Raw genomic sequence first — 24,238 nt, 5'->3', positions numbered from 1 at the left:
TTTTCTGTTATTTACATAATTGCTTTTCATGTACATGTATTAATCAGACTTTTATTCCCAATATGACATACAAAAGTCCACATGGTAAGCGCAGCAGACAATCAAGCATTTATAATGCACAGTTCTCTCACCATTATAGGGAGTTATGTCAAAGAACAGTCTGTGTTGCAAGACCTGGTATGTAAAATGTTGCACTATTGAGTTGGGATGTTGATGCACACCTGGTGAAATACAGACCGCTCCCTGGCACTAACCATGGTATAGTATGAATGTTAAATATCATGATTTAAATGTATTCTGCTTTTTAAAGTAATCGGTAGTAGTAATGTAAAGTAATGTAGTTGTAAAATAATTCATAATGATGTGCTTTTTCTTGTTATTTTGTAAAACCAATAAAGACATGTGAGAAAATGTTCCTTACTATCAGTAAAGCCTCAGGTTGCATCAGGGGGAGGGACACACAGGGGTACATGCAGTACCTGGTTTATAGTGCTCCTAAAGGAAATCCACAGAGATTGATAACCCCAATGCTAAAACATGGCCTTCCTCTGGTGTGTCTCCTGTCTTGCCTTCATCTCTGTCTATGGTGAGAAAGCGTGTCTTTGAACAAACTGTTCAGTGAACCTGAACTTCAGAATAGCAAGGTTTGATTATGGCAGATCTAATGTCAGAAGTAACTTGTTGAAGGTCAATTGAAAGCCTTTGTGTTTGTAGGCTGTGGTACTCCTGCCATCCAGCCTATCATCTTTGGCTAGACAAATCAAGACAACAATGTTGCACACTCAGGAGTTATACTGTAGTTAAATGTGATAACATGACCATGTGGTTCTATCATTAGGCTGTGGCTCACCTGCCGTCCAGCCTGTTATCACCGGCTACGCCCGCATCGTCAACGGTGAGGAGGCCGTGCTCCACTCCTGGCCCTGGCAGGTGTCCCTGCAGGTGATAACATACCGTAGCCGCACACGAGTGACGTTCATGATGCCTGTGCGTATCAGCTCCTGTCAACCACACAGTAGATTCCATTGACAATAATGTTTCTATCAGGACTACGCTGGCTTCCACTTCTGCGGTGGCTCCCTGATCACTGAGAACTGGGTCATCACTGCTGCCCACTGTGTTGTGATGTGAGTGCTTCAACCTGCAAAATACATTCTGCAAGAACTTCTATTGTTAAAATTACTTCATTGTAGTGCTTGATGTACTGAAAATGTGAGCTGTGTACCAAACATGGACAGAAATGAGGAGTCAGTATTGGAACAAATGGAACAGTGTTTCTGTATCAGGACTTCTCACCGTGTCATTCTGGGAGAGCATGACCGCTCCTCCAATGCTGCGGATATTCGGACCATGAAGGTCGGAAAGGAAAAGTTGGCCTTTTAACCGGTATTGGAACAGTTATTTTTATTGTGTAAATATATGTTATTAATATCGTAAGTGGAGTATGTTCATGTGAGGCCTGCGTGTGTGCAACACAGTCTACATACTGGCAAATAGGCAGAACATTTTATTCCATTCCATCGACAGGTCTTCAAGCACCCCAAATACAATGGTTTCACCATCAACAACGACATCACCCTGATCAAGCTGGCCAGCCCCGCTCAGATGGGTCTCCGTGTGTCCCCTGTGTGTGTTGCTGAGACCGGTGACAACTTCCCCGGTGGCATGAAGTGTGTGACCTCCGGCTGGGGTCTGACCCGCTGTAATGGTAAGCAGGACCATGTCACATGTCCATTGCTGAACATCCCTGTGAAAACTTTACTCAGAATAAATTGGATACGAGCATGTCCATTTAACGCTGATGCCCTTCGTGACCCCTCACCCCAGCCCCCGACACCCCTGCCCTGCTGCAACAGGCTGCTCTCCCTCTGCTGACCAACTCCAGCGTTTCAGCGCCAGCAAGATCACCAACCCTGGTCCTCAGGGAACCCCTGTCCTGCATTTTTAAGATGTTTCTTGGCTCCGACACACCTAATTCAAATGCATGTCACCAGGCTTCTGCACATCTCGATAACGAGCCGAAATGTTTTGACCTTACTTATTTTACTACATATTTTAAATATATCCTTTTTAATGAAGTCCTGTGCTTGTATTATTGGATGCAGACTGCACTCAAAGTGTATTTTGTGTATTTCAGGGTGACTCTAGTCAGTATTATTATTTGCCTATTTAACCAAGGGATTTTCGTAACTGAAATGTTCCTAAAGTAACATTAGAATATTAAGATGTCTTGTAATTTTTTTTGTGTGAGACGTTGAAATGTGCCAATGTAAACAAAGTATTATCTGAGTCATGATGACTAACCAAAAACTTGACCAAGGATATACAGCGTACTGCAGTCAGCTATTTGATTGAGGGGATGAAGGAGGATTAGGAACGTTTCAGGGTCTGACCCCTCTTTGCACTTTTTGCAAAGGAATGAAATAGCACAAATTGTCCATTGTTGGGAGAATGAATAGGCTTGTTCCAAAATCAAATGCTTAAAGAAATACATTAATCTAATAATTGAAGATTTAGTACACTAAAGAAAGAATATGTAGTGGATATGGTGCTCCCACCACATCCACTACATGCTTTTTTCATAATGAGGATTTTGCTTGTACAATACAGTATGGGTAGCATTGCATATTACTCAGGACAAGTCAATGTCCTGGGAATGGGTCAGGTGTGTACTACAGTAGTGACCTTGTGTTGTGTACTTGTCTTATCAATACAATATGTATATGTTGTATGTTAACTGTGCCTCAGTTAACATATTAACACTTTTAAACAGTTTGGATGAAAATGTTTCAAAGAAAATCTTCGACTGACGCCCTACAACATTCATTGAGTTGAATCTCATTCCAAGAATCATAATTTGAGGAACCTTCCAGGCTGGAAAAAAAGCTAGACTATTTATCTCTCAAGTTGGAAACCAGCCCAGTTGAGTGTATTTTGCTACTGTTGCTGATCCTGACAGATTACTCACACACACTGCCCTGAGCAAGCACATTTTAAAGTTACATTTAATTAAGCAAGACAAGTTACGCCTGTACACTTGGGAACAATTGAAAAAATTAATTTCACTTACTCCTCAATGGTAAATATCAGAAAGCATGGTGACTGCTAAGGCCATGGTCTATTTCTATGGAAAGGTTTATGTAATCTTTCTATTGCAAGGTGTACCGTATCCCACAAGTCTGGCCCCTCGGGTATAAAAGACCCTCAGAAAAGACAAATCCCACCAAGCTTCAAACATGGCCTGTCTCCTGATCCTTTCCTGCCTTGCCTTTGTTGGTGCAGTCTACGGTATAAGAACTTTCAGACTTTCTCTGGTTTTGTCACTGAGTGGTACTGCTTGTAATGCTCTCACACACCTTAAACTGACTTACGGCATAGGAGTTGAATGCTCAATGGATTTGCAGTCTTTGAAGTTTTTACCAGTACAAATTTTTTTTTGTATGTCTTAATGTATGCTAACCAAATGTAGACAAATCAATACAACAATGTTGCACACTCAGGAGTTATACTCTAGTTAAATGTGATGACCATGGGATTCTATCATTAGGCTGTGGCTCACCTGCCGTCCAGCCTGTCATCACCGGCTACGCCCGCATCGCCAACGGTGAGGAGGCCGTGCCCCACTCCTGGCCCTGGCAGGTGTCCCTGCAGGTAATGCCGAAAGTTTTGATCAATCAGCAGTCCTTTGAAATGTTACATTTTTGTGAACAATAATGAGATTCAAGTAATTATCCTTCCAAAATCATTTCTCATAATGTATCTAAAACTAGATGTATGTTTGAAATGGAATAACTTAAAAAAATGATGTATTTTATTGCAGGACTTCGCTGGTTTCCACTTCTGTGGTGGCTCCCTGATCAATGAAAACTGGGTCATCACTGCTGCCCGCTGTGCTGTGAAGTGAGTACTGTATTACCTTGTTATGGTCTCCATGGTGATACAGATCATGAGGGTTCCTCCGGTAGGAGGACCCTATTGTTATTGGTGGTATTATTATTATAATGCTGTTTCCATGGCAGTCAATGGCAGCCCCTAGACCAGTAATGTAAAAGTTGAGAAATTTGGCATGTTGAAACTGCAGAGTATTAGTAACTACCATACCAAACATGGCCCATGTGAGACAATAGATGGCGCTACAGGCCACGCCCCAATTTGTCAATTTTCAAAGTGATGCCATTGGCAGCTCAAAGGTCCCAACATTCACATATTTAGTATACATGCCTTATTTCTAACAAAAAAGCATCAAGAACCTATAATGGCAGCCATATTGGATGTTTCTGTACAGTAAAGATTTGTCCAAAACCGCCATCCGCCATGTACGGTGAACATTAATAAAAATGTACAAATATCTTCTTAGGAACCATAACTCCAACTGACTTAAAATTCAGTATGTATGTGTAGGCCACATCACAGTGTCATCCTGGGAGAGCATGACCGCTCTTCCAAAGCTGAGGACATTCAGACCATTAAGGTCGATAAGGTAAAAAAACAACAAGCAAGCTGCACAATACTTAGTAGAATGAAATCCTTTCTATCTGGTCCTGGTTCACTGGGATGCTGATTGGGGCAATATGATTTGACCGACAGGTCTTCAAGCACCCGAAATACAATAGCTTCACCGATAACAACGACATCACCCTGATCAAGCTGGCCAGCCCCGCTCAGATGGGTCTCCGTGTGTCCCCTGTGTGTGTTGCTGAGACCGGTGACAACTTCCCCAGTGGCTTGATGTGTATGACCTCTGGCTGGGGTCTGACCTGCCACAATGGTATAATCTTTATATCAAGCTCATGACTGCACCATGTCTACTTATGTTTAAGGCCTCCATTCTTTAAGTATTCGATTATTTAATCAGTTCCAGTAACTGTGAAACATCAACCATCTATGGATAACCATAAGATGGATTGTTGTGACTTTTATGAAGGCACTCTGTTCTTGTTATAGAAAACAAAAAAATGCTTATTTATGCTTTTTATTTCCTTACTTTATTATTCATTTATTATCCCTTATGAATGGGTCACTTTTACATGAATGCCCTGTGCCTTTCTGTAATCTAAATATAAAATGTTCTGCATTCAAATCATCTGTTTCTGACAAATGCATTTGTTGACTTCAGTAATGTATTTTGCACATTAAAATATGATTTCCCTCAATCCAGCCCCTGACACCCCCGCCCTGCTGCAACAGGCTGCTCTCCCTCTGCTGACCAACTCTGAGTGCGAGGGTTTCTGGGGCAGCAACATTCGCGACACCATGATCTGCGCTGGTGCCTCTGGTACCTTTGGTGCCTTCTGCAAGGTGAGGCTCTTTCAAACTTTCAAGGATTCTACCAAGAGATGATGTCACAATACTTTGAACATGTTTTAAATATTTGTAAAGCTCTCTCTTGGAAGTCGGTTTGGATCAAAGCGTCTGCTAAATGCATAAATGTAAATATATCCTTGAAGTCCTGTGCTTGTATAATTGGATGCAGACTGGACTCAAAGTGTATTGTGTGTATTTCAGGGTGACTATGGTGGCCCCCTGGTCTGTGAGAAGGCTGGTGCCTGGACTCTGGTTGGTATCGTGTCCTGGGACAGTGGCGACTGCACCGCCTCCCTGCCTGGAATTTACGCCCGCGTCTCTATGTTCCGTGCCTGGGCCGACCAGATCATCGCTGCCAACTAAAGTTGTGATCACTACTAAAATGATCAATGATAAATAAACATCTTTGTTTATATAAGATTGTTTACAACTATAAAATTATTCACTTGTTGTTGACCAGCAAAGCATGAAGGCAGACATAAGTTTTAGACCTCAATACAGCTCATATTAGCATCTAAAATGTGAGTGTGACTATATGTAACTATCAATTAATGAACAGTATTAATGCATACTACATCATCGTTTAAAATGTCAGTTTAAAGACAACTTGCTTTGCAATTACACACATGTTTTATTGATTAGAGTTTGATAGAATTACAATGTTCTATTTGAACAAAATGACAATAACAATAACACAGGATCTTCTCAGGAACACATTTTGTCCTCATGTGGCTTGGTGCACCTTTCTGTGAACATTCGTCAGTACTCAGTTTCCTTCCACACTGACACCTTCACTCAACTCAATAGAATAAATTAATGCTTTTATTCAGACTAGAATCCTTGACAGACATGATTGTGTTTTTATTGTTACTGCAGTATCACTAATGTGGGCCATGCTTTTCTAATATGATATCATATTTTCCATATGTTGTCTGTTGTGTAGAGTGTAATTAAAGTGGCATTTTAATACATTCAGAGTATTCTCATTGTGTGACTTCTTTAGTCATCTGAACATGAAGAAGGTATTCAATAGGTCACCACTTCATCTGTATGATACTGCAATATTCCCCAACCATTACTGTCAACACATTTAATTTCATTATATGGTTACATTTCTTATGTAAATATGCTTACATTTTAAACATGTTTTCTGTTATTTACATAATAGTTTTACATGTACATGTATTAATTTATCAGACTTTTATTCCCAATATGACATACAAAAGTCCACATGGTAAGCGCAGCAGACAATCAAGCATTTATAATGCACAGTTCTCTCACCATTATAGGGAGTTATGTCAAAGAACAGTCTGTGTTGCAAGACCTGGTATGTGAAATGTTGCACTATTGAGTTGGGATGTTGATGCACTGTGCCTGGTGAAATACAGACCGCTCCCTGGCACTAACCATGGAAATACTGTTCAATCAAGCACTTCTGATCCTTGATTATTGTATGCACTATTTATATGTCTATTTGTATGAAAGCATCTGCTATTTAAATACAAATTTAAATACCTCTAAAACGATTGAACCAACAACTGCTTGCTTTCAATGTCAAAGAAATGTACTTGAACACTGAAGGTTCTGCCATAACAAAATGAAAACCCTTCAATGCATAGTATAGTATGAATGTTAAATATCATGATTTAAATGTATTCTGCTTTTTAAAGTAATCGGTAGTAGTAATGTAATGTAATGTAGTAGTAAAATAATTCATAATGATGTGCTTTTTCTTGTTATTTTGTAAAACCAATAAAGACATGTGAGAAAATGTTCCTTATTATCAGTAAAGCCTCAGGTTGCATCAGGGGGAGGGATACACAGGGGTACATGCAGTACCTGGTTTATAGTGCTCCCAGGGGCGTAGCCAGAAAAAATATTTTTGTGTAGGCCTAGAAAAATATTGTGACGTCACGAGAGGCTGGGTCCTGGAGGGGTGCTACATTCCCCGGAGGTGGCTGCAGCCCTGAGCAGCTGTGGCTCCCTCTGCTGGGGGAGCCGGGAGCTCCATCCCTCCCTAAAAACGGGGCATTCCCGCACACCTGAAACTGATCAGACCCTAATGACCTAAAGGGTTGGGTTAAAGAGGGAGAGCCACAGTTAGGTGGGCAGAGTGGGGTTTGGTGAAGAGAAGGAGTCCTGCGCCTAGAAGAGGCGCCGTTTACGTTTTTTTGTTAATTCTGAGGATCTTTAATAAACCCCTTGTTTTGTTCGACCCCGGTGTCCTCGCACTATTTTGAGCTGTCCCGCTGAGGGCTGTGTAGCCTCTCGTGGCGTCACAATATGGATAGGTAACTTTTCTTTTTCTTTTTACTTATTTACTTTGCGATGTGTACTCGGTGCATCCTTTTTGGGAGATATTTTCGTCTTTGGGTAGGCCTTAGAACAAATTGGGTAGGCCTGGGCCTACCCAGGCCTACCCGTGGCTACGCCCCTGAGTGCCCCTAAAAGAAATCCACAGAGATTGATAACCCCAATGCTAAAACATGGCCTTCCTCTGGTTTGTCTCCTGTTCAGTGATAATATGAACCTGAACTTCAGAATAGCAAGGTTTGATTATGGCAGATCTAATGTCAGAAGTAACTTGTTGAAGGTCAATTGAAAGCCTTTGTGTTTGTAGGCTGTGGTACTACTGCCATCCAGCCTGTCGTCGTTGGCTAGACAAATCAAGACAACAATGTTGCACACTCAGGAGTTATACTGTAGTTAAATGTGATAACATGACCATGGGGTTCTATCATTAGGCTGTGGCTCACCTGCCGTCCAGCCTGTCATCACCGGCTACGCCCGCATCGTCAACGGTGAGGAGGCCGTGCTCCACTCCATGCCGGGAGTGTACGCACTGAGCTTCGTGTCTAGGCTGACCAGATCATTGCTACCAACTAAGGTTGTCAGAATTGTTTTCAGTTTTATTTCATCCTGAATAAAACAAGTGTCTAGTCAGTATTATTATTTGCCTTTTTAACCAAGGGATTTTCGTGACTGAAATGTTCCTAAAATAACATTAGAATATTAAGATGTCTTGTATAAAATATTGTGTGAGACGTTGAAATGTGCAAATGTAAACAAAATTTTATCTGAGTCATGACTAACCAAAAACTTGACAAAAAAAAGGAGGATAAGGAACATTTTAAGGTCTCACCCCTCTTTGCACTTTTTGCAAAGGAATGAAATAGCACAAATTGTCCATTGTTGGGAGAATGAATAGGCTAGTTCCAAAATCAAATGCTTAAAGAAACACATTAATCTATTAATTGAAGATTTAGTGCACTAAAGAAAGAATATGTAGTGGATATGGTGCTCCCACCACATCCACTACATGCTTTTTTCATAATGAGGATTTTGCTTGTACAATACAGTATGGGTAGCATTGCATATTACTCAGGACAAGTCAATGTCCTGGGAATGGGTCAGGTGTGTACTACAGTAGTGACCTTGTGTTGTGTACTTGTCTTATCAATACAACATGTACAAGCCTCAGTTAACATATTAACACTTTTAAACAGTTTGGATGAACATGTTTAAAAGAAAATCTTCTACTGAAGCTTTACCACAGTCATTGAATTGAATCTCATTCCAAGAATCATAATTTAAGGAAACTTCAAGGATGGAAAAAATCTAGACTGTTTATCTCTCAAGTTGGAAACCAGCCCAGTTGAGTGTATTTTGCTACTGTTGCTGATCCTGACAGATTACTCACACACTCTGCCCTGAGCAAGCACATTTTAAAGTTACATTTAATTAAGCAAGACAAGTTACGCCTGTACACTAGGGAACAATTGAAAAAATGAATTTCACTTACTCCTCAATGGTAAATATCAGAAAGCATGGTGACTGCTAAGGCCATGGTCTATTTCTATGGAAAGGATGATGTAATCTTTCCATTGCAAGGTGTACCGTATCCCACAAGTCAACAGATAAGATACGTCTGGCCCTCAGGTATAAAAGACCCTCAGAAAAGACAAATCCCACCAAGCTTCAAACATGGCCTGTCTCCTGATCCTTTCCTGCCTTGCCTTTGTTGGTGCAGTCTACGGTATAAGAACTTTCAGACTTTCTCTGGTTTTGTCACTGAGTGGTACTGCTTGTAATGCTCTTACACACCTTAAACTGACTTACGGCATAGGAGTTGAATGCTCAAGGCATTTTAGGCTTTGTAGTTTCTACCAGTGCAAATATATGGTAGATATAATGTCAGAAGTAACTTGTTGAAGGTCAATTGAAAGCCTTTGTGTTTGTAGGCTGTGGTACTCCTGCCGTCCAGCCTATCATCTTTGGCTAGACAAATCAAGACAACAATGTTGCACACTCAGGAGTTATACTGTAGTTAAATGTGATAACATGACCATGTGGTTCTATCATTAGGCTGTGGCTCACCTGCCGTCCAGCCTGTCATCACCGGCTACGCCCGCATCGTCAACGGTGAGGAGGCCGTGCCCCACTCCTGGCCCTGGCAGGTGTCCCTGCAGGTAATGCGGAAAGTTTTGATCAATCAGCAGTCCTTTGAAATGTTCAATTATTGTGAATAAAATACAATTAATGATATTCAAGTAATTATTCTTACAGACTAATTATTCTTACAGACTATCATAATGTGTCTGGAACTAGATGTTTGAACTAGATGTTTGAAATGGAACCATTTTTTTATTATGTATTTTATTGCAGGACTACACTGGCTTCCACTTCTGCGGTGGCTCCCTGATCAATGAGAACTGGGTCATCACTGCTGCCCATTGTGGTGTGAAGTGAGTACTGTATAACCTGTTATGGTCTCCATGGTGACACAGATAATTAGGGTTCCTCCGGATACAGCTGTGTACTGACTAGAAAGGTCTGTTTCAGGACTTCTCACCGTGTCATCCTGGGAGAGCATGACCGCTCTTCCAACGCTGAGGACATTCAGACCATGAGGATCGGCAAGGTAAAAAAACAACAAGCAAGCTGCACAATACTTACATTTACATTTAGTAATTTAGCAGACGCTCTTATCCAGAGAGACTTACAGTAAGTACATTCCCCCGAGGCAAGTAGGGTGAAGTGCCTTGCCCAAGGACACAACGTCATTTTGCACGGCCGGGAATCGAGCTGGCAACCTTTAGATTACTAGCCCGATTCCCTAACCACTCAGCCACCTGACTCCCTTACTTAGTAGATACTTAGTAGAATGAAGTCATTTCTAGCTGGTTGGTACTGTGGACTGGGATGCTGATTGGGGCAATATGATTTGACCCACAGGTCTTCAAGCACCCCAAATACAATGGCTTCACCATCAACAACGACATCACCCTGATCAAGCTGGCCAGCCCCGCTCAGATGGGTCTCCGTGTGTCCCCTGTGTGTGTTGCTGAGACCGGTGACAACTTCCCTGGTGGCATGAAGTGTGTGACCTCCGGCTGGGGTCTGACCCGCCACAATGGTAACGTATAATCTTTATATCAAGCTCATGACTGCACCAGGTATACTGTATTTATGTTTTAGGCCATATAAAACTGTGAAACATCAACCATCAATGGATAACCATAAGATGGATTTTCTGTTTTTTTGTTTACTTTTTTGTAAATGTATTATCCTTTATTAATGGGTTATTCCATTGAGTCACTTTTACATGAATGCTTTCTGTGCCTTTCTGTAATCTGAATATAACATATTCTGCATTCAAATAATTTGTTTCTTACAAATGCATTTGTTGACTTCATGAATGTATTTTGCACATTAAAATATGATTTCCCTCCCTCCAGCCCCTGACACCCCCGCCCTGCTGCAACAGGCTGCTCTCCCTCTGCTGACCAACACGGAGTGCCAGCGTTTCTGGGGCAGCAAGATCACCAACCTCATGATCTGCGCTGGTGCCTCTGGTGCCTCCTCCTGCATGGTGAGACTCTTTCAAACTCTGTCCCCGAAGGATTCTACCAAGAGATGATGTCACATTACTTTGAACATGTTTTAAATATATCCCTGAAGTCCTGTGCTTGTATTATTGGATGCAGACTGAACTCAAAGTGTATTTTGTGTATTTCAGGGTGACTCTGGTGGCCCCCTGGTCTGTGAGAAGGCTGGTGCCTGGACTCTGGTTGGTATCGTGTCCTGGGGCAGTGGCACCTGCACCCCCTCCATGCCCGGAGTGTACGCCCGCGTCACTGAGCTCCGTGCCTGGGCCGACCAGATCATCGCTGCCAACTAAAGTTGTGATCACTACTAAAAGTTTCACTTTGGTCATCAATAAACATCTTTGTTTATCTAAGATTGTTTAAGACTATAAAATTATTTACTTGTTGTTGAACAGCAAAGCATGGAAGGCAGACATAAGTTTTAGACCTCAATACAGAGTATATGTAACTATCAATAAATGAACAGTATTAATGCATACTACATCATCATTTAAAATGTCAGTTTAAAGACAACTTGGTTTGCAATTACAAAAAAATATATTTATGAGAGTATGATAAAATTACAATGTTCTATTTGAATAAAATAACAATAAAGCTATTAAGGCAAATTGCACAAAAACACTACAAAAAAAACAACAACTTTTGTCCAAATCTTTCCTTTTAATCATGACTTAAATTCTCCATCAGATGAATAAACATAGACATTAGCCTCTTGATCATGAGTAACATTTTCTGTTTCATTGCATTGTAAATTCAAACCAAAAGGATTATACATATGTTAGAATACATAAAAAATGAAATCACACAGAGGAATAAAGAATAGACTCACCCATTGAGTCTGCATATCTTTTTGGTCTCATAGGAATAAATATACCTATAACACTATGTTCAGTATAGTCAGACTTGGTTGGCAATGGGACAAAGATGGGGTGGAGGGGGCAGTGGATTGTACTAAGTGCGTCCATGGGTACAGTCCTGTCCAACCCGGCGACAGGAGCAATAGGCTCCGTAGAAGCGGCAGTGACAGGTGTCACATGGTTCACAGCAAGGCAGGTGGTGGCCCTGCTGGCAGAACTGAAAGTGGGGGATACAACGTCGAGGTGAACGCATAGCTCTGCTCTGGAGCTGCACTGCCTCAGCAACATCCTGGTGACACAATACACACACACACGTGCATAGACACACAAACATGCAAACACATACATGCACCCATGTATACATACACACATACAGAAAACAGACAAAACAAATACATACATACAACATATTAGACTTAGTTCCGAGGATTCAGTCACATTATAAAAATAATGTATTGTTCTCATCATTTATAATAATTTTTGTTCTGTCTACCAGATGCTCTGCTATTATTATCATTTTTATGAAATCACATTAAGCATTTGTGACGTGCAGTTGAAAAAATACCCTTTGTATCATAGTAGCTTGGTGGCACACTATTTTATGGTCTATATTCTAACACGTATTTATGTAACCTATCACGCTGATTCTTGAAGGCACCGTTTTAATTTACAGACTATCACAACACTATATCAAAATAAAAATTATAATAATTATATACAGAAAAAATATGAATCCAAAATAAATAAATAAGTGAAACAAGTATTGTGGGCTTGTCATCTCATCCTTTGTCAAATGCCGTTAAGTTGCTTAACCCACTTATTGTCCATCTAAATATATATGGTCACTACATCATTACGTTACTCATACACATTATGCACACACACAAACCTCATCATAAGATCCTGTGTCCACCATCATCTGCTCCTCCTCAAATTCAGTTCTGAAATGCACTGGATCCACACTGGATACGGAGCTTTTCCCTATGGAAACAAAGTTTTCAGTTAAATTCCTACCTTTTTATTTCCCCATAAAATAAATACAAATCTAAGAAACTGATAGGAATCAGTGGGCGGTACAGTCGGATTCTAAGGCATTTTAGTGTTTCTCACATGAAAGTACAGTATTTGTATGCATTGATCATTTCATAATGCTATTTGTAACTGTGCCCTGGTTAAATGAATGTATTTTCGGTTAAAGTCTGACACCACTAACCTATATCTGGGAGGAAAGAGTCCTCGCTCCTTCTCAGGCTGGGATGAGTGTCATCCAAACGCATGTTTCCATGGACCAGCCCAGATGCCATGTGGATGAGATTGAGCGTCCACCAGAAGAGTATCATTGAGTTGAGCATGCTGACCGAATGCAACAATCCAAAGTTTATTTCTCTATGAGGAAAGAAAGGATGGGTTTAATGGAATGCACACTGTAATATTTAGTCACAGTCTCATCATGCAGTTGTTTAAATTGACTGGACCTCAGAGTCCCATGTCCAGAACAAAATAACAAAGATGGCCAACTGGCTAGGACAGACACACAGAGAAAGAGACCGAAAAAAAGATGAAAGAAGAACAACGCAAAGAGAGAGAGAGAGAGTCAGAGAGAGACAGAAAGAGAAGTGTCAAGTAATTCCACTAACCTGTAGTCCAATGAATTCCTCTTCTCCATTTAGAACTCTGAGGGTTTCTTTATAAAGAGCCATCCTTGATCTAATGTAATGGTGGTGGAAGGGGAGTGGTCATTATGAAGCCTCTTTTTCAACCTCAAGAGCCTTAGGGCCCATAATACGAACACACAGAAGTCAACTTAAAAAAATGCGAGTGATGTTAATAATAACAATGATCACCATTAGTACACTGTCCTGTGGTTTGACCTCAAGAATATGTACAACTTGACTTGTGGCATGCACAGAAAATTGGTAAGTGCAAGTATGAATCATCAGTAATGAATCAAGTAGTTCATCAAAAGGTGTGTTGGAATCAAAGTTTGTGAATTACAAAGACATGAAAATGTGTTTTTACCACAATAATGTTCTCTAATGTCAATAATATTTATAGACTGGGTCTCTGGTGTTGATATATTGTGCTGCTTAAAAAAACAGAAATACCTCACGTGCATGATAACAGGGACAAAACATATATTAGGTTCCTCTGTGTGTCTTTGGCTCACCTAATTGTTTTCTTTGTGGACATGTTGACATATTGATCAGAATGTTATGGTTCACAGGAAAAGAAACTGCGTCATTCTGGTTCTTCCATTAGAAGGCACCCACTTAGTGTTGGAACTGGAACATCTTCAGATAGGAGCTAGTTCATCCACCATATATGCCACTTAACCTCTTAGTGAAATACCCAGAATCCAAATCATAGTCACATAGTCCTGTAATGAAACTCAAAATAGTGCACTCAGCACAAATCAAATCCATTTTTTATGTGTGCACATAATGTAAGTTGTTATTTTAGCTGTGATACATTCATTATATAATTCATCAACAATTTAGCAGTACAACATGTAGGCCTTTATCAACTCAAATGCATATGTTAGATGAATAAAACCTGGCCCAGGTTCATTGTAATTTCTCAATTTTACCATTATTGGGACACGTGTCACAGGAAATGTCATCCAACGAACCCAAAACACTGATTTTGATGCTTATAGCCTATGTTCAAAGTTCCTCTATCTGGTCACTTAAAGGCTAATGCCACTAATAGTTATTGGTAGGCCTGGTGATGGAAGGCTGTGTGCGTTTTCTCTCAATATTATTGTGCAATGAAGACCAGTCTAGGATGTAGCCTGGTTTTTGTTTTGCTAGAATATCTTAGGCTACATTGCTTTACTGAATGCATATTTAAGGTGAATGCATGTTGAATCAGATGTGTTGCTTGTGCTCACGTTATCCCAATTCAATAAGTCGTAAAGAAATACAAATCGTATCTAGTTTTACAGTAACGTCATACTTATCAGATGATGAGTCACATGGTTATACCCAGCAAATCACGTGCCTGTCACAGCCGGGTATCTACTTGCTTGGTGCTGCAGCTTTTTAACTAGCTAGCTAGCTAGCTACGGTAGCACTGTATTTTCTAGTAAAAAAAATACTCGTATTCTAAGCCGTCGACATGCCTTTCTCGGAGCTGTATTTCAATGTTGACAACGGGTATTTAGAGGGATTGGTAAGGGGCTTCAAGGCTGGAATTCTATCCCAGACGGACTATTTGAATCTTGTCCAGTGTGAGACACTCGAAGGTGAGTCAGTGCTAGCAAGGAACCCTTCAAGTGTAGCAAAGCTAGCTTCGTACTACTATTAGCTGCCTGTAAATTAGATTTGCGTCGAGGTAGATGTCAACGTTTCAGACATTTGTCATTGTTGCCTAAAAATATTTTTGGTAGTTAATCCTAGATGTTTGTGTGCCAGCAAAATGTATTAAACTACCTGGATATGCCTCCCATAAACACTCTACGCTAGCCTAGCGTTGCTAACTAGCAAATTACTCGCTTAGCTAAGTAATTAAGCGAGCAAGCTTGGCCTGTTTTTAGAAGCGACTAATTTCATTCTCAAAATCAACTCATTTAGTTTGGTTTAATGGCACATTGTTTCATAAATGGAACCTACGTTTTTACACCTGAAAAATGCCGTTTGACTGCAAGCCGTACAGTTCAACAAGCAGCCACTAGACAGGGCTGTCATTCCTGACCCCATGACTACATTGATAAACATGGGGATTTTAAGAGGAAACGAATAGTATTGCCCAATGACACGCAGTAGTGTAGCTGTCATGTTGTCATCTGTGCTAAACAGAAGGCAACTTTAAAAAATAATAAAACATTGTTAAAAGCATTTACTAAACCAAGCGTTGGACCCTTTCCCTGTCTTTACAGACCTGAAGCTCCACTTGCAGAGCACCGACTATGGGAGCTTTTTGGCCAACGAGGCTTCTCCTCTCACCGTCTCTGTCATTGATGACAAGCTCAAAGAGAAAATGGTGGTTGAGTTTCGGCACATGAGGAACCAGTCCTATGAGCCACTAGCCAGCTTCATGGACTTCATCACGTAAGTTCCCCAATAAATAATGCCACAGATACAACAGGATCTGGTCCCATACTGTTGTTGTCTCACTATGTGTTGTGCAGTGGGTGCAACTCAGAGTTCACAGTGGTACTCATTTTACAGTAGGAATAACTGTAGGATATTTAGCCTAGAATTAGTTAGGCTATTGTACTTTTTGACTTAATTTAAGATCCTTATATGTTTATTGTTCGCACCTTCCTGCCACAGTAAATTCCGTGTTTGTGTAAACCTACATGGAGAATAAACCGAATTCTGATTCTGCCTGAAGCTTTTATTGCCTTTTAAGGACAGAAAGAAATCCAAGCTTCAATTTCAAAGACATTGGTCCTTCAGATTGTTACTAAGTCCACTTGTACTGAGCTTTACTCACTTATTTTACTCTTTCGCCACAGTTACAGCTACATGATCGACAACGTCATCCTGTTGATCACAGGCACTCTGCACCAGCGTGCCATCTCTGAGCTGGTGCCTAAGTGCCACCCCCTGGGCAGCTTTGAGCAGATGGAGGCTGTCAACATCGCTCAGACCCCAGCTGAGCTCTACAATGCCATCCTGGTGGACACTCCCCTTGGTAAGGGCGGGCGAGGACTTGTGTGCCAGTTCAGAGCATAATCATTGTTGATTTACCACTTCTTATTCATCAGAGAGATGTATTGTGGATATACGTAGTGGCTTCCTGTATTTATCTGGTGTCGCTTCCTGAAAAGAGGTTGTCTTGTGTCTCGTTTCCTGTCGTGTGCATAAGGGGGCGCCAGTGCATTGGATGTGTTTAATGGCAATTTCAGCAAAATCCTTAGCGTCTTTTAATTAATTGTATTTTATTTATTATTATTTAGCCGCATTCTTCCAAGATTGCATATCTGAGCAGGATTTGGATGAAATGAACATTGAGATCATCCGTAACACTCTGTACAAGGTGAGAAGAATAATTTACACATGGGTAGTCTAACCTATGGTCTGTGACTGCGTTTGAAACCAGTGTGACTTTATGTGAATCAGTCCTACCTGTTCTTCTTCAGGCCTATTTGGAGGCTTTCTACAAGTTCTGCTCCAACCTGGGAGGAACCACAGCAGATACCATGTGTCCCATCCTGGAGGTCAGTGTGTTTCATAAATAACTTCATCTCCCTAGTCTCATGAAGTATTTCCAAACATAGTGGACCCCATTCATTGTATCCACTTATGAATATGTGCACCTATCTTCTATTTGATTACCTTTTGTGTCAACACAAATAAACTCCATATACAAATAGGCCAATAGATAGCTATTTAACCTCTACCTTTTCTTTGGTACCCAGTTTGAGGCAGACAGGAGAGCCTTCATCATCACCATCAACTCGTTTGGGACCGAGCTGTCCAAGGAGGACCGGGCCAAGCTGTTCCCCCACTGTGGCAAGCTGTACCCTGAGGGTCTAGCCCAGCTAGCCCGTGCAGACGACTATGAGCAAGTCAAGGCCGTGGCCGACTTCTACCCTGTGAGTAGACATCAGATGTCAGGAAAAATGACGGAAGAGTTTTTTTAGTTCACATCAGCTACACTGATACCAGGCCTCTTTACAGTTAGGCTTGAACAAGAATGTCTGCCTCCCAAAACGTAATTTTGAATGATAGATCATACATTTTCCCTCCACTCCACAAACAATGGGTCTTAACATGTCTTCTTACAGTTTTGGAAGCATGTGGTTCCAAGTGCCTCCCCTCTAACAAGTAGAGGTTTATCCTTCCTTTCCTCCCTTTCCCTGCAATGCTCAGGAATACAAACTGCTGTTTGAAGGTGCTGGCAGCAACCCTGGGGACAAAACACTGGAGGACAGGTTCTTTGAGCACGAGGTAAGACGTGTGACGCCACTTTCTCCCTCACTCCCAGTACAGACATATTATCACAAACTGTCTGACACACACACACCCATTAAGATTTTAAACCATGTGAGTCCTATGTTACACTGCAAGGAAACTGTTGAGAGGAGCTGTACCAAGACTTCCAATGTACTTGTTACAAATGGAAAATTAACCTGACCTAGAACACACACACACACAGTGACCATACACAGAAAGAACCTAATAAAGCCAATATGCTTATTTTCTCCTGTATGGTATTAAATATATTTTTGATGGATGGGCCTTTTTCTCTGTAGGCAGTATAGTCAGTGCCTGTCTCCTAGCTGCTGGCTCATCTGGTGGTAGAATCCTGCTTTTCCTTGTCCGAGATATTGTCTGCTCTTCATGTTAACCTGCTGATGATGTGACGTTCTCCTCAGGTGAAGCTGAACAAGCTGGCGTTCCTCAACCAGTTCCACTTCAGCGTGTTCTATGCATATGTCAAGCTGAAGGAACAGGAGTGCAGGAACATCGTGTGGATTGCTGAGTGCATTGCCCAGAGGCACCGCGCCAAGATCGACAACTACATCCCCATATTCTAACCTTCCTCCTTGACACCCCCTCCCATTGTCTCTCTCTCTCTCATTCTCACACACACACACACACACACACACACACACACACACACACACACACACACACACACACACACACACACACGATTACTGTCCATCTCCACTGCCTGATCTCTCACATTTTTCTTTCATTCTTTATTTACATCAAAGCTGTAATACCGCCTACTACATCTTGACTCGGAAAAAGAAATCGCTTCTTGGTCTAAATCAAGAACATTGGGAGAGAAGGAAAAAGGGATGGCCCATCTGCAATTTATATGTAAAGAACAGTGTTCATTTATGTGTTTACTGATGCATACAGGATGATTAATGGGCTCTAACAAATTGCTGTTTGGTCTTTTAGTGAATTGGCTCTAATTACCACCCATTCCTCACTCAGATGTGAATTTGTAACGTAAACTGCACCCGATTTTGGAAAAATATCTAACAGTTCTGGACAAATGACCTCTGAGGGGGTGTATGTGTACCCTCCTGTTTAGTGTGATTGACTGTCCGTGTAGAACAAAAATGGTAGTTATAGACCAGATTCTAATACGTTTGTGTGCTGCTTTCTCCTCTCACATGACCAAAACCAGTAGCAGGGTTCTGCCTGTGGTAGTTGGAGCCTGGCTGCCAAACCTAGCAGCCACATGTGAAAGTGACTGGGCTGCTGCTTGAAGGCTTGTCAAAACAACACTCCCCTAAATTCATTAGGCAGCACTGTTTAGTCCATAGAGGTCGTGTCCGACTGCACCACAAGGGCACATGGATCACCTTTTACAATACATCCTCAACCCAGGATGCAGATGACGAGGCCTGAAACATATAGTCTCTGTACACATGAAAACATTCCATTGTTTAGTATTGGTATGTCTTTATAGTCAAAGGTGAAAATCAAAAGAAGGATGTTTTGTGTGTTTTTTTTGTTAATGCATTCAATGGTATGGTCATGATCTGTTCTGAAAGTCAAGAAGGCTCTTGATCAGAGTGTGGTCTGTGCAGCTTACCTCAATGGAAAGTTGGACCACAGATATAAATCCCCTGTTAACTTTTTCTTCAAAAGCGTAAAAACACAAAAAGTAGGAGCAACTGAATCATATTAACACCCACTCCTGGTATTTGTTCTTTGAAGCTTCAATGCGTGTTGACTGTACTTTCCTTTGTAAATGAGTAAACTATTTGACGTCAGATGATTATGTCTTTGAATGGGAAGAAAATATTGTATGTGCTTATAGAAAAATGTAATAAGTATACAGCAAGGATGTGTACATATATATTTAAGATTGAATACATAATTGACTCATGCTTGTTAAAAAAACATGTATTGCTGTCATGGTGTATGGAGTTTCATGTCAAGTTTTATGTCTAATTTGTGCAATGTGTGTTGTAAATGTCTTGAGTAAAAATGTGACCGAATTCTGACTGTTTTTTTATATCTTGTTTTTCGTGTGGTCAGTGGACACAAACTGCTTTCTCTGGAACTAAATGTTGACCCTAAATGCTCGTGGTAGACACGAGGGGGCGATAAATTCAAACTCACTGCTGGGCCTTTTGCAGATGGCGAGTATGGCGGCTTTACGTGCTGCTAAGCAAGCCATGAGAAAAGAAATAAAGAGACGCGTAGCATCCCTGGACGATCATGAGAAACTGCGCCAGTCTAAAATAATCTCTCAAAAGGTGCGTAGCGGATTTATAATTGTTTAATGTGTCTACACGTTTTGGCATCTGAGTACAGTCTTGTTGTGAGCGACGTCAGCAACTGTAGTTGCGTAAACGTCAGGACGGTGTAGTGGCAAGGAATAACTGGTAGTAGGCTATGGCTTGTGCGTTTCTATCACGTTTATTCAAATTAGTTTGAATGCAAATGCGAATATAACACTAATTCAGAAAAAAAGTCAGATGTCTTGCATGAGTCTAATGCTTGGGTTTACTTAAGTACGCTGCCCTCAAGTGGTGGACCACCGAACATGTTCTCTGCGTAAATCCTTCCGCTCTGAGGCCTGAGGTCCATCTACATTAATTGTATTCCCTGTTATATTCAGCTTTTTAAACATCCCAAGTATGCAAGCTGTGAGCGCATGGCAGTGTTCCTCAGCATGGCCGACGAGGTCAGTACGGAGATCATCATCAAGGATATGTTTGAGCAAGGTAAAACCTGCTTCATCCCCAAGTACCGCAGCACAGAGAGTAACCACATGGACATGGTGCGTCTGAGCAGCCTCGAGGAGCTGCAGACTCTGCCTCTGACCTCCTGGAACATCAGGCAGCCTGCTGACGAAGACCACACCAGGGAGGAGGCCCTGGCCACGGGTCAGTCCCATGCATGAATAGTCAGGAATTCTCTCTCTTTCTCTCTCTTTCTCCCACACTTACATACTCTTTCATTCATAATTTTCTTTCTAAGCCAGTAGGTTATACAATATAGGCATCTTTGAAAAACATTACAAATCACTTTAATTGTTTGTGATATCAAGCAAAGCATTAGAACACTGGGATAGACCACAAAACCCCATTCCAAATCTTGCCAAAAATGATCTTTGTACATATTTACCAGTAGATGGTGGTATTGTGCTACTAACATCAACCAAGCTACGAAAGATATAGTGTACTAGACAGGGTTGCTTTTCTCACAGCTATATGAAAACAGGCACATATCAGTGGTGAATCAGTCCTGTTACATAAGACACATTTTAATCACATTGGCCAAGTTTAGTTTGATAAAGATCAATATGGCAGTGGCGTATTAACGTTTTAATCTCCTGCATGAGCCTGCTTTAGAATGTCAACCTTTTTTCTATTTTTAACCAGACACTGTTTTATTAGGTAGATAGGAAATTAAATACCAGCACCAGATTGATATACTGCCTGAAAATAGCAGTGCCTAGCCTGACTGGCTAGTTTGTCCAATGATACAGTTGCAATTGGATGCTCTCTTTGAAAGTGAAAAATAATGGAACCAATCCTCAGAAAGTATGTTTTTTGAGGGGGAAAGTACTAATACACTGCCAGGATTGACCCCCTGCTGTGCATCTAAACCAGATCAAAGCTTTTTCCTGTTTCTCTGATACTCCTGTGTGGTGCTGGAGAACAGAGAGAAAGAGGGAGACAGCGAGGGAGAGAGGGAGAAGGGCTTGAAAGAAAGGGATGTCCTTCAAACATGGCTGACATGACCTCAGTGTGAAGATGCCAGTACCAGAGCAGGACTGGGTCGCTCTGGGTGAGCAGACGTCAGATCCAGGTTCTGATGAAGGTCCACAAAGCAAGAAGTGTGTCCCTTACCTGTTTAACAAGAGGCAAAAAGCGAGATGCCTCTTTAAGTGCATCCATAATGCATGAGTTAGTATGATCACCAGACTGCATGATGGCATCCCCTAACCCTGCTGTTGTTTTTGAAGAATTGATTCATAATGTCCCTTTAATCCACTTCTTTTATTCATGAATGGCGGACACGTGAATGTATGAAGGGCTACAGGTGGAGGGTGGGAGGGGGCCTGGTCTCAGAGCCCGGCTGTCACACGTCAGGCTGCTTCTAGATTAGGAATGGACCTGTTTGTTCTGACGGCCCTGTGATTGGCATGTAAATAATGACAAGTTGGCTTCCTCCCTGGTGTGGATATACACACATGTAGGAAATTTTTGGTTTTGGTTGGGGTTGGCCGTCACTCTCATGTGTAGTGCTAGCTGTCACCACTTCCTCAGTAAACGCTGATTACAGAGAGCTGAAGGCTGTCTGAGAACAAGGCCCTTCTGTAACCAGCGCTTGGTTGGTTCGATTGAGTATTAAGAATTCATCATGCTCTGTTTAGGCTTCTTGAAATTGGAAAAAGGTGTTTTTTCTTTTTACCAAAATCTTGAGGAACGACATAATGGAATTTTAACTGTTCACATTAAGAAGACATTTAATCTATATATATATATATATATATATATATATATATATATATATATATATATATATATATATATATATATATATATATATATAATTTTTTTACACCAAACCGATTTATGCAAGAAAGGCAGACCAGTACAACTCCTCTTATTCATCAAGGCCTCTAAAAAATAACCATTGTCTGTCAATGTCATCCTTGTCATTACATACAACCAGAGGGTACTTTAACTGTATTCAGTTCTGCAAAGCACTGCACTTGAACATCACACTGAATGTTTTCCATTGTCTGTGGTTCTAGTTGTTAAACATGAACTACTCCAAAGATCATTGAGGCAGTACAATGGCTGCTGTTGTACCTCTCTCTCTCTGTCGTCTGAAGCATGTCATGGAGCCATGTCCATCTCTTGTCGTCCTGTTCAGGAGGTCTGGACCTCGTCCTGATGCCAGGGCTGGGCTTTGACAGGAGTGGGAACCGGCTGGGCCGAGGGAAGGGTTTCTACGACACGTACCTGGATCGCTGCATGAAACACCCCAAGGGAAAGCCCTATACCATCGCTCTGGCCTTCAGACAACAGCTGTGCCAGGAGATCCCTGTGGATCACAATGACGTCCTCATAGACGAGGTCCTGTACGAGGACCTGGAGTAGTGCACCTGTGGACCAGGCCCTGTGGACGGAAGCTAGAAGTGGACCTGAGGGCGTTGGACGGCATTCTGAACCACTTTTCTCCTTGTGCCTTTCAGTGGCTTAGATTAAGCCTGAATTGTTAAAATGTTTTAACCTCGATTTCAGTTCAATTACAATGTAATTACATTATTGATATCATCATTAAAATGATCAAATACAGTATAAAATAGTTTTCTGCACTGTCTTTTGAATAAGGTACTTTCCTGTGGACATTTTAGTGGTTGCAACCAAGAAATGTAGTCCTCCGGCGAATTAATGTCCCCTTCATACGTGCTGAACAATACATAAGTCATCTTTCTCCTCACCTTGGTGTTCCTACAGTTTGGTGTGTGATAGAGGTCCCTTGTGCGAGCCCCACTACACTCACTCCAACGCTGGTAACGGTGCGATAGTGAAATCATTCTCTCTGGTCTCAGAGGACAGTCATGTGACACCCTGCCATCCTGATTCTCTGGGTGCTGAGATGAGGAGGATTCCTGAACACACGACCAACCAGACAGCTCTAATGCATGCGTCGACAATAGACCCCACCCAACCATTGATGACTTAAAAATAAATGTGAATTAGCTCCTGGTTCTGATGTAGAACAATGAGCAGGATTTGACTCCAGCTCAGCTTTAAGCAGATCACACGACTGTTTTCACTGAAGATTAGATATGTGTATCTGTCATTAGAATCAGCTGGGATGGAAAAAGAGGACAGCAGAGGCTGTATTCTAGGAGTTGATTATGTTTTTAAAAGAGCATGGAGGATTTTAAGATGATCTTGTTTAGGTTTATCAAGGGTGGATAAAGATCAGCAACGACCTCCCCAGGTCTTATTATCCCCATGGATTACTCATCAGCAGGAATCATTGAACACACAAAGGCAGTTGAACTTAGACTACACACCTACTAGCGTTACACACATTTTCACTGGATGTGATTTCCATTGATTAGAGTCTCAAAGCCCTTGAATTGCTTTCACTGGCACTGGGCAGTATTTCTATGAGCTCATATGTTTCTGCTCAGCACTGGGTTTAGAACTGGAAAAGGGGAGGTGGACAATCTATCACCAGCAGAACTGAGTTGTGTTCACACACACATGCACATACACACACACACAGATTGCCT

At 41.4% G+C, this 24,238-nt stretch overlaps 6 protein-coding genes across 6 annotated transcripts; 5 read left to right on the top strand and 1 right to left on the bottom strand.

Moving 5' to 3' along the window:
• Nucleotides 1-537: 537 nt before the first annotated feature.
• On the top strand, nt 538-2,142 carry LOC136955686 (chymotrypsin A-like). Its single transcript, XM_067249419.1, has 7 exons — nt 538-586; nt 839-942; nt 1,048-1,127; nt 1,287-1,356; nt 1,528-1,708; nt 1,828-1,986; nt 2,138-2,142. Exons 1-7 carry the CDS (start codon nt 538-540, stop codon nt 2,140-2,142), a joined length of 648 nt encoding a protein of 215 aa, XP_067105520.1.
• A 1,094-nt stretch (nt 2,143-3,236) lies between these two features.
• On the top strand, nt 3,237-5,667 carry LOC136954971 (chymotrypsin A-like). Its single transcript, XM_067248507.1, has 7 exons — nt 3,237-3,288; nt 3,548-3,651; nt 3,821-3,900; nt 4,402-4,480; nt 4,588-4,768; nt 5,159-5,298; nt 5,506-5,667. Exons 1-7 carry the CDS (start codon nt 3,237-3,239, stop codon nt 5,665-5,667), a joined length of 798 nt encoding a protein of 265 aa, XP_067104608.1.
• A 3,621-nt stretch (nt 5,668-9,288) lies between these two features.
• On the top strand, nt 9,289-11,545 carry LOC136955065 (chymotrypsin A-like). Its single transcript, XM_067248663.1, has 7 exons — nt 9,289-9,340; nt 9,670-9,773; nt 9,970-10,049; nt 10,147-10,225; nt 10,540-10,720; nt 11,043-11,176; nt 11,324-11,545. Exons 1-7 carry the CDS (start codon nt 9,289-9,291, stop codon nt 11,483-11,485), a joined length of 792 nt encoding a protein of 263 aa, XP_067104764.1. The 3' UTR covers nt 11,486-11,545.
• Nucleotides 11,546-11,905: 360 nt separating this feature from the next.
• On the bottom strand, nt 11,906-14,631 carry agrp (agouti related neuropeptide). Its single transcript, XM_067249328.1, has 5 exons — nt 14,217-14,631; nt 13,687-13,756; nt 13,263-13,435; nt 12,939-13,030; nt 11,906-12,338 (listed from the first exon to the last, which is right to left on the bottom strand). The coding sequence occupies exons 2-5, from the start codon at nt 13,713-13,715 to the stop codon at nt 12,144-12,146; spliced, it is 489 nt and encodes a 162-aa protein (XP_067105429.1). The 5' UTR covers nt 13,716-13,756; nt 14,217-14,631; the 3' UTR covers nt 11,906-12,143.
• A 436-nt stretch (nt 14,632-15,067) lies between these two features.
• Nucleotides 15,068-19,970, top strand: atp6v0d1 (ATPase H+ transporting V0 subunit d1). The gene is made up of 8 exons (XM_067248832.1): nt 15,068-15,293; nt 15,927-16,098; nt 16,509-16,687; nt 16,953-17,032; nt 17,136-17,213; nt 17,415-17,591; nt 17,869-17,946; nt 18,375-19,970. The coding sequence occupies exons 1-8, from the start codon at nt 15,167-15,169 to the stop codon at nt 18,534-18,536; spliced, it is 1,053 nt and encodes a 350-aa protein (XP_067104933.1). The 5' UTR covers nt 15,068-15,166; the 3' UTR covers nt 18,537-19,970.
• A 130-nt stretch (nt 19,971-20,100) lies between these two features.
• On the top strand, nt 20,101-23,293 carry mthfs (5,10-methenyltetrahydrofolate synthetase (5-formyltetrahydrofolate cyclo-ligase)). The gene is made up of 3 exons (XM_067249245.1): nt 20,101-20,225; nt 20,591-20,858; nt 22,861-23,293. The coding sequence occupies exons 1-3, from the start codon at nt 20,106-20,108 to the stop codon at nt 23,085-23,087; spliced, it is 615 nt and encodes a 204-aa protein (XP_067105346.1). The 5' UTR covers nt 20,101-20,105; the 3' UTR covers nt 23,088-23,293.
• The last annotated feature ends 945 nt before the right edge of the window (nt 23,294-24,238 follow it).

This window comes from Osmerus mordax, chromosome 13 (assembly GCF_038355195.1).
Source record: "Osmerus mordax isolate fOsmMor3 chromosome 13, fOsmMor3.pri, whole genome shotgun sequence".
Taxonomy (NCBI): Eukaryota; Metazoa; Chordata; class Actinopteri; order Osmeriformes; family Osmeridae; genus Osmerus; species Osmerus mordax.
This window is presented reverse-complemented; position numbering and strand designations above follow the sequence as displayed.

What these genes read in the sequence shown, in the direction of transcription:
- atp6v0d1 (XM_067248832.1), top strand. Translation starts at nt 15,167, where the DNA reads ATGCCTTTCTCGGAGCTGTATTTCAATGTTGACAACGGGTATTTAGAG. An exon ending in CCGTGGCCGACTTCTACCCT is followed by an intron (nt 17,592 to 17,868) that starts GTGAGTAGACAT and finishes TGCAATGCTCAG; the next exon opens with GAATACAAACTGCTGTTTGA. An exon ending in ACAGGTTCTTTGAGCACGAG is followed by an intron (nt 17,947 to 18,374) that starts GTAAGACGTGTG and finishes CGTTCTCCTCAG; the next exon opens with GTGAAGCTGAACAAGCTGGC.
- LOC136954971 (XM_067248507.1), top strand. Translation starts at nt 3,237, where the DNA reads ATGGCCTGTCTCCTGATCCTTTCCTGCCTTGCCTTTGTTGGTGCAGTC. An exon ending in GCTGCCCGCTGTGCTGTGAA is followed by an intron (nt 3,901 to 4,401) that starts GTGAGTACTGTA and finishes ATGTATGTGTAG; the next exon opens with GCCACATCACAGTGTCATCC. An exon ending in GGGTCTGACCTGCCACAATG is followed by an intron (nt 4,769 to 5,158) that starts GTATAATCTTTA and finishes CCCTCAATCCAG; the next exon opens with CCCCTGACACCCCCGCCCTG.
- mthfs (XM_067249245.1), top strand. Translation starts at nt 20,106, where the DNA reads ATGGCGAGTATGGCGGCTTTACGTGCTGCTAAGCAAGCCATGAGAAAA. An exon ending in CTAAAATAATCTCTCAAAAG is followed by an intron (nt 20,226 to 20,590) that starts GTGCGTAGCGGA and finishes TGTTATATTCAG; the next exon opens with CTTTTTAAACATCCCAAGTA. An exon ending in GGAGGAGGCCCTGGCCACGG is followed by an intron (nt 20,859 to 22,860) that starts GTCAGTCCCATG and finishes CGTCCTGTTCAG; the next exon opens with GAGGTCTGGACCTCGTCCTG.
- LOC136955065 (XM_067248663.1), top strand. Translation starts at nt 9,289, where the DNA reads ATGGCCTGTCTCCTGATCCTTTCCTGCCTTGCCTTTGTTGGTGCAGTC. An exon ending in CTTTGTTGGTGCAGTCTACG is followed by an intron (nt 9,341 to 9,669) that starts GTATAAGAACTT and finishes TTCTATCATTAG; the next exon opens with GCTGTGGCTCACCTGCCGTC. An exon ending in GCTGCCCATTGTGGTGTGAA is followed by an intron (nt 10,050 to 10,146) that starts GTGAGTACTGTA and finishes GGTCTGTTTCAG; the next exon opens with GACTTCTCACCGTGTCATCC.
- LOC136955686 (XM_067249419.1), top strand. Translation starts at nt 538, where the DNA reads ATGGCCTTCCTCTGGTGTGTCTCCTGTCTTGCCTTCATCTCTGTCTAT. An exon ending in TGCCTTCATCTCTGTCTATG is followed by an intron (nt 587 to 838) that starts GTGAGAAAGCGT and finishes TTCTATCATTAG; the next exon opens with GCTGTGGCTCACCTGCCGTC. An exon ending in GGGTCTGACCCGCTGTAATG is followed by an intron (nt 1,709 to 1,827) that starts GTAAGCAGGACC and finishes CCCTCACCCCAG; the next exon opens with CCCCCGACACCCCTGCCCTG.
- agrp (XM_067249328.1), bottom strand. Translation starts at nt 13,715, where the DNA reads ATGGAGAAGAGGAATTCATTGGACTACAG. An exon ending in AGGAATTCATTGGACTACAG is followed by an intron (nt 13,436 to 13,686) that starts GTTAGTGGAATT and finishes CTTTCCTCATAG; the next exon opens with AGAAATAAACTTTGGATTGT. An exon ending in CTCTTTCCTCCCAGATATAG is followed by an intron (nt 13,031 to 13,262) that starts GTTAGTGGTGTC and finishes TTGTTTCCATAG; the next exon opens with GGAAAAGCTCCGTATCCAGT.